This window comes from Xenopus laevis, chromosome 5S (assembly GCF_017654675.1).
Source record: "Xenopus laevis strain J_2021 chromosome 5S, Xenopus_laevis_v10.1, whole genome shotgun sequence".
NCBI lineage: Eukaryota > Metazoa > Chordata > Amphibia > Anura > Pipidae > Xenopus > Xenopus laevis.
The window spans coordinates 47,728,392-47,736,108 of NC_054380.1; the positions used below are offsets into that span (position 1 = coordinate 47,728,392).

The 7,717-nt window shown below is 43.6% G+C and overlaps 1 protein-coding gene and 1 long non-coding RNA gene across 3 annotated transcripts; both read right to left on the reverse strand.

Annotated features, from left to right (window-relative positions):
• Window positions 1–630: 630 nt before the first annotated feature.
• On the reverse strand, window positions 631–2,471 carry LOC121394065. 2 transcript variants are annotated; one of them, XR_005961481.1, is made up of 3 exons: window positions 2,195–2,471; window positions 1,708–1,787; window positions 631–671 (listed from the first exon to the last, which is right to left on the reverse strand). It is a non-coding gene; the product is annotated as an uncharacterized LOC121394065 (long non-coding RNA). The 2 variants fall into 2 exon arrangements; XR_005961480.1 differs by lacking the exon at window positions 631–671 and adding an exon at window positions 1,006–1,056.
• Window positions 2,472–3,692: 1,221 nt separating this feature from the next.
• On the reverse strand, window positions 3,693–5,477 carry LOC108704098 (piggyBac transposable element-derived protein 4-like). The gene has a single exon (XM_041564098.1). The coding sequence runs from the start codon at window positions 5,475–5,477 to the stop codon at window positions 3,693–3,695; it is 1,785 nt and encodes a 594-aa protein (XP_041420032.1).
• Between the last annotated feature and the right edge of the window lie 2,240 nt (window positions 5,478–7,717).

Here is a 7,717-nt window from a genome sequence, read left to right on the forward strand (position 1 = left end):
GAACAAAACGATACCACACATGCATGGGTGCACTTAGAGGTGCGGCCTCTAAACACCCCAAAACAAGGTCAATACACAAAGGCAATTTCAGCTGGAAGATTTGGGGCTGCGCTCGAAGTGCACACCTTGGAGTTTCCCAGCCTAAACACCCACTTACCTGTGAAATACCCCCCACAAACCATATATTCCTAAAAAGTGCACACCTGCAGCTATTCAGCGGCGTCATCCTTTCCTTCGTACGTGGAGAATTGTGGTCGCAACACCCCGTAGTAGCTTGCAGTTTAGCCTAAAATAAAGAAAAAATTTGAGACAAAGTTAGATTTCTCCCCAAAATTCCCATGAAAACTACAAAAAACCTACCAAATATCAATCTGCAACTTGTCCTGAACAAAACGATACCACACATGCATGGGTGCACTTAGAGGTGCGGCCTCTAAACACCCCAAAACAAGGTCAATACACAAAGGCAATTTCAGCTGGAAGATTTGGGGCTGCGCTCGAAGTGCACACCTTGGAGTTTCCCAGCCTAAACACCCACTTACCTGTGAAATACCCCCCACAAACCATATATTCCTAAAAAGTGCACACCTGCAGCTATTCAGCGGCGTCATCCTTTCCTTCGTACGTGGAGAATTGTGGTCACAGCACCCCGTAGTAGCTTGCGGTTTAGCCTAAAATAAAGAAAAAAATTGAGACAAAGTTAGATTTCTCCCCAAAATTCCCATGAAAACTACAAAAAACCTACCAAATATCAATCTGCAACTTGTCCTGAACAAAACGATACCACACATGCATGGGTGCACTTAGAGGTGCGGCCTCTAAACACCCCAAAACAAGGTCAATACACAAAGGCAATTTCAGCTGGAAGATTTGGGGCTGCGCTCGAAGTGCACACCTTGGAGTTTCCCAGCCTAAACACCCACTTACCTGTGAAATACCCCCCACAAACCATATATTCCTAAAAAGTGCACACCTGCAGCTATTCAGCGGCGTCATCCTTTCCTTCGTACGTGGAGAATTGTGGTCGCAACACCCCGTAGTAGCTTGCAGTTTAGCCTAAAATAAAGAAAAAATTTGAGACAAAGTTAGATTTCTCCCCAAAATTCCCATGAAAACTACAAAAAACCTACCAAATATCAATCTGCAACTTGTCCTGAACAAAACGATACCACACATGCATGGGTGCACTTAGAGGTGCGGCCTCTAAACACCCCAAAACAAGGTCAATACACAAAGGCAATTTCAGATGGAAGATTTGGGGCTGCGCTCGAAGTGCACACCTTGCATTTCTTTAGTCTAAACACCCCCTTACCTGTGAAATACCCCCACAAACTATATATTCCTTGAAAGTGCACACCTGCAGCTATTAAGTATCGCCATCCTTACTTTCCTACATGCAGAACTGTGGACAGAGTTCTCCATAGAATTTGAAGTTTGGCGGGAAATAAAGAAAAAATCATCCAAAATCAGATTTCTCCCCAGTATTGCCATGACAACTAAAAGAAACCTACTTAACATCAATGTAGAACTTCTTCTGAATAAAATGATACCCCACATGTATGGTTGCACCTAACGACCCAGTCTCCAAACACCCTAAACTGGTACAATAGCTATATTTTGGGTTGTGCACACCTTACAGTTTTTCAGTCTAAACACACCTTACATCTAAAATACCCCCCAAACTATATATGCCTTGAAAGTGCACACCTGCAGTTACTCAGTGGCGCCTTCCTTGCTTCCAACATGCAGATCTGTGGGCGTAGTTCTCCGTAGAAATGCGGTTTGACCTGAAAAAAAAAAAAAGTTCCAAAGTTAGATTTCCCGCCAAAATTGCCATGGCAACTAAAAAAACCTACTAAATCTCAGTCTTCAACTTCTACTGAACAAAAAGATACCCCACATATATGGGTGCATCTAAAGAGGCAGAAACCAAACACCCTAAAACTGAGGCAATAGCTAAATTTGGGGTTGTGCGCTCAAGATGACATCTTGCAGATTTTCCCCCATTACCTGTGAAATACCCCACAAATTGTATAGTACTGAACATACACACCTTTAGTTTTGTAGAAGTGCTGTCCTTGCCATTGTATATACAAACTTCTGAAGGCTATTCTTCACAGAATTACACGGTTACAGATTCATCATTTGATTTCTCTCCAATTTCCCCAAAGACGAGTAATAAAAAGTTACTTACCTATATCAGTTTAGTGGAGCTTCTTTGGACCTTTTGTTTCATCCGTACTCATGTCATCGGCAGTGCTGTTTTTTCTTCGCTTTTTTTTTAGGGGGGGGGAAGGTACTTTTAGAACACTAAATCTGCACATTTATGGAAAACAACCAACCTCCGTAGGCTACACCACCACAACAAAAGTGGTAAAGTAAAGAATATAATGGCTATATAAGAAGCTGACCCTAAAGGCAGAGACACTTGGTCAGATTCAGGGAGATTAGTTGCCCGGCGACAAATCTCCTCTTCTTTGGGGTGACTAATCTCCCCAAACTGCCTTCCCTAGACTAGAATTTAAATCCACGGCGGGATGGCACTCTGAGCGCTTCATTTTCCGAAGTCGTCCGAAGTTTCCTCATGAGGCAACTTCGGGTGACTTCGGAAAACAAAGCACTCCAAGTGTCATCCCGTCTGCGATTTACATTCTAGCCGGTGGGAAGGCAGTTTGGGGAGATTAGTCACCCCAAAGAAGGAGATTTGTCGCCGGGCAACTAATCTCCCCTAATCTGACCATGTGTCTCTGCCCTAAACCTAGCCTAAACAAAACTCTGCAGATGTGGACAGATGGCATTTCAAACTTTTAGGATAGGTTTAGGGCAGAGACGCATGGTCATATTCGGGGAGATTAGTCACCCGCAAACAAATCTCCTCTTCTTTGGGTCGACTAATCTCCCCAAACTACCTTCCCCTGCCTTCCCTAGACTAGAATTTAAATCCACGGCGGGATGGCACTCGGAGCGCTTCATTTTCCGAAGTTTCCTCAAGAGGCAACTTCGGGTGACTTCGGAAAACAAAGCACTCCAAGTGTCATCCCCTCGGCGATTTACATTCTAGCCGGTGGGAAGGCAGGGGAAGGCAGTTTGGGGATTTTAGTCGCCCCAAAGAAGAGGAGATTTGTCGCCGGGCGACTAATCTCCCCGAATCTGACCATGTGTCTCTGCCCTAAACCTATCCTAAAAGTTTGAAACGCCATCTGTCTACATCTGCCAGTAAACCATAACTTTATTTGCAGAACTGCAAACCCTGAATGTGCCAAGATTACTTTACAAAAAAAGCTGAAGCCCCTACTAACCAAGATTCTAGGGAAACCTAATATACTAGTAAAACTTTAATATGTTGCTCAGAAATACAGCGTTAGCAACTGCACTGAAATGTGAGCTTATGAGGTATCAGTAAAGAAACATATGTGGCATCAGAGAGACGAAATCATCAGCAGGCAAGATGAAATTATCTCAAGAGTCATCACGCACCACACATTTTTAGGCGCCCTTGTCCTTCACCTACACCTCAAATAACTACACCTCCCAGTGCAGCAGGGAAAAAAACACCAAACTAAAAACAAAAGAAAAATCCTACTATTGCCCTGAACACATATAAACCAAATGCATACAATATACAATTTCCAAAGGGGATACCAATTCTTGTTATACAGTATAGCCAATCAGTGCACACAACAATTTATATTTCAATAGTGTAGCTGCGTATGGTATATTTCAAAACATGGTTTGAAACATAACCCAGGGTTGCGAGGGCACTTTGGGCAATAGTACCGTGTATCTCGTCTGATACCCCTTTTGCGGCACACTTTGCAAGCTTTTTGTGCAAATTGCTTGCCAGGAGTGGGTGGAAGAGTGTCGATAAAGTGCTTCCCAAGCAATCGGGCGACATTGTCACTAGCAGGCATCTCGGGCACTACCTCCTCTACACCACCAAACAACAGGGCAGGGATTATCTGCAGCTGGTACTTATAATATGACAATTTGGGGCCTGGTACTGCTGCTTTATACACAACATAGGAATTTCGAAGGGCCACTTGAATCAAATAAATACCAACTTTTTTGTACCAGGCCCTTGTTTTCCGGGTGGCGTTGTAGTAATGTTGGACTTGATCGGTTCTATCAACACCACCCATGTTCTTACTGTATTCTTTGCAACAGAGAGGTTTGTTTTTAGGGGGCCTGCCAACTCTCTGTTCTGCAATTACTGACGCGTCGTGGATTGTCGTCAGCATGAATACATTTCTTGTGTCGCGGTATTGGATGGCAAGGAGCTCATCATTTCGCAGGGCATAAATTTCTCCACGACTCAATTTTTTGGTTATCAGATCCCTGGGCAAACCTTTTCGGTTACGATTTACAGTGCCACAGGCTAGGGTGTCCAAGCAATAAAGGGTTCTGAATAGGAGGATGCTTGTATAAAAGTTATCCACATATAAGTGGTAACCTCGGCCCAGAAGTGGAGTGATGAGCTCCCATACAATTTTGCCACTGACAGTCAGGTCAAGGGGACAACCAGGGGGGTCCAATTGGGAGTCCTTGCCCTCGTAAATCATAAAAAAACTGGTGTACCCCGAGCTGCTTTCGCAGAGCTTATAAAATTTGATCCCATAGCGGGCACGTTTGCTTGGGATGTACTGCCGGAATTTTATGCGCCCTTTGAAGAGGAGAAGTGATTCATCTATACAAATATTTTTGGAGGGGGTGTACACTTCTCCAAAGCGCTGTGACAGGCTATCTATAAGGGGCCTCAATTTATGTAGCCTGTCATGTCCCGGCTCATTAGGGGGTACAGCAGTGGCATTGTTGTTGAAATGAAGAAACCGGAGCAGTAGCTGATACCGGTTTCTGGGCATCGTGGCTGAAAAAACAGGGATAGACAACACTGTAGTTGTATCCCAGTAGGACTCCAAAGAATGAGCTTTTACGAGACCCATTGCTAAAGTGAGGCCCACAAACCTCTTGATCTCGTTAACATCTGTGGGATGCCACGCATGTGCTCGAGCATATCTGGGTAGGGGATTTTGGGCAAGATGTTGCTCGGCATACAAATTCGTATAGAGGACCATATCCTGTAGGATGGCCTCCGTCAAAAATAATTGGAAATAATCAATTGGTTCGAAATTTCTGGTGTCCACCTTTACACCTGAGACTGCAGTAAATGGGGGGATTTCAGGATGAAAATTACCAGGAGGCCCCCACGCAGGCTCTCCTCCAGCTGCAGCATCAGCCCTATCGCCCTCTCCCTCATCCTCAACACCCTGATCAACCTGATCATCCAAATCCTGCTCAAGCTCCATGGCCTCCTCAAGGGCAGTAACGGTGCTGCTACTCCCACCTGGTGACTCGTCAGTAGACGAGTCACTATCTGATGGCACATACTCAGAATCAGAGTCAGAGTCACTAAACTCCTCTGAGCTAGATGCCATGCACAGAGCAGCTGCCTCTTCAGCTGAAAAAAACCTTTTGGCCATGTTGCCAACAAAATCTATAGCTTACAATCAGTGAAATACAGTACAGTAAACAAAGTAATCAGAAATGGGATCTGCAGTCAAAAAAAAAAAAAAAAAAAAGGCTGACAGCCTACTCTACTCACCAAGGCAGAGACTATAGAAGAAAAAAAAACTTAATATAAACAAATCTGGCAAAGAAAAAAAGGTCAACCTCTAAACTCCCTAGAACGTTCTAGGAACAGAAACCACACTAATTTATAGTACTTACAATAAACAGCTAATAAAACACCTATCAACCAACAACTTCAATCAAAAATCAACAGATTGAACAGTGATTATTACCTGATCACTAGTTACACAACAATATGGACAGGTTTTACAAACTATGAACAGAAACAGCAATAATGAACAGTAATATAACTATATGACCAACTCAATAAAATCAATGAAAAATTCAATAAAACAGAAAGTGATTATGCGGTGTGATTTACCACTAACAGCTTTGCAAACACAGAAACTACTCACCAAGGCAGAGACTTGAGAAAGAAAAAAAAAAAAAACTCAATATAAACAAATCTGGCAAAGAAAAAAAATGAACTCTTGAACTCCCTGCAACTCCCTGGATCTTTCTAGAACATAAACCTCACTATTCTATAGCAATTATAACAATAACAGCAAATAAAACACCTAACAAATTCAATCTGATCACTAGTCACACTATGAAATGATTCAAGTTAAGGACACCTAACCACTAGCGTAATAAACCTAACGCAAGCAGTAAAAAGTAATAGAGATGAAAATTCAATAACTACAATAAAGATTGAGAACAACCAAAGATGATCAAAATGATCAGCAACACACAACTAAAATTTTAATAAAATACCCGAAACTGGGACAAAAAATGTACTATAACAAATGCTAGCAATAAAAGGTAATAAAGAACAAAGAAGGCACAATTCAGTAAATAATAAAAGAAACCAATCAAGATGAACAATAATCAAGATGGAAAACAATCGAAAGCCAGCAAACACCACAAACTAAAATGCTATAAAAATTGTTGAAAAGGGCAAAAGGAGTGAAATAAAAGTAATGGAAACAAAAAAAACACAAATTCAGTAAATACAATCAAAAACAATCACGAATAAGCAAGAAAATAGTAAAACACAGCAAATGAATAGCAATACAAATTATAAAGCCACTGGAAAAGCAATAAAATACAAAAAAAACAGTGATCAACAGTGACAACCACGGATTAGTGTGCAAAATACTACTGTATATGTGTATCAGGGTATGTGTGTGTGTGCTCAACTAACTGGAAAAAAATGAAACACTGCAAAAAAAAGTCAGATTATGCAAAAATGTACAATCAAGTGTGTGTAACAGGTGTGTAACAGGTGTACCTGGTTCAGGCAAGTCAGATCACGCTGGCACACGACACCGGGGGACCACAGCAGACAGCAGGAAGGCTCCTCGAAAATCCACGACCAACACAGTGAGGGGGAGGTGTTTGGGGACTGCAGTTTTATACTCCTGTAGCTGGCATCCCTTGATGACATCACTGGAGCAGGAGGGTCATCTTGGGGGTGATCACTGGGCTGGATTTAGCCAGAATATTTTTTGCCTAGGGGGGTTCAGGGAACTGGAGCAGCCTATCAGCAGCTGCTAAATCATCTTCTAATAACTCCTGCGACATGCTCCCACAGCAGTCCTCTTCTGATGATGTCACACTGCTGGAGGAGCGCCGTGGGAGCAATCAAAGGGCAGGAGGAATGATTTGGTGAGCGTGCTCGTTGCCTAGGGGGTGTATGCATCATGAGCCCCCTTGTATTTGCTCAAAATTTCCTTCTGGCGACTCCTGCGACATGCTCCCACAGCAGTCCTCTCCTGATGACGTCACGCTGCTGGAGGAGCGCCGTGGGAGCGATCGCAGGGCACCAGAAGAAGAGCGGTGAGTCTGCTCGTTGCCTAGGGGGTTTAGGCACCAGGAGCGCCCCTGTCTTGCTGCAAAATCGCCTTCTGGCGACTCCTGCGACATGCTCCCACGGCAGACCTCTTCTGATGACGTCGCTGCTGTTGGAGGCCGCCGTGGGAGCGATCGCAGGGCAGGAGCAGCAAGACAGGCAAGTATGCTCGTTGCCTAGGGGGTTATGCTGCCCGGAGCGCCTCTCTGCACTTCCTTTGCGGCTGAAGTGCAGAGAGACGGCGCTTCTAGTAAAGAACGTAGCTCCTACGTGTCTGGCACTTAGAGCCTTTTTAAGCCA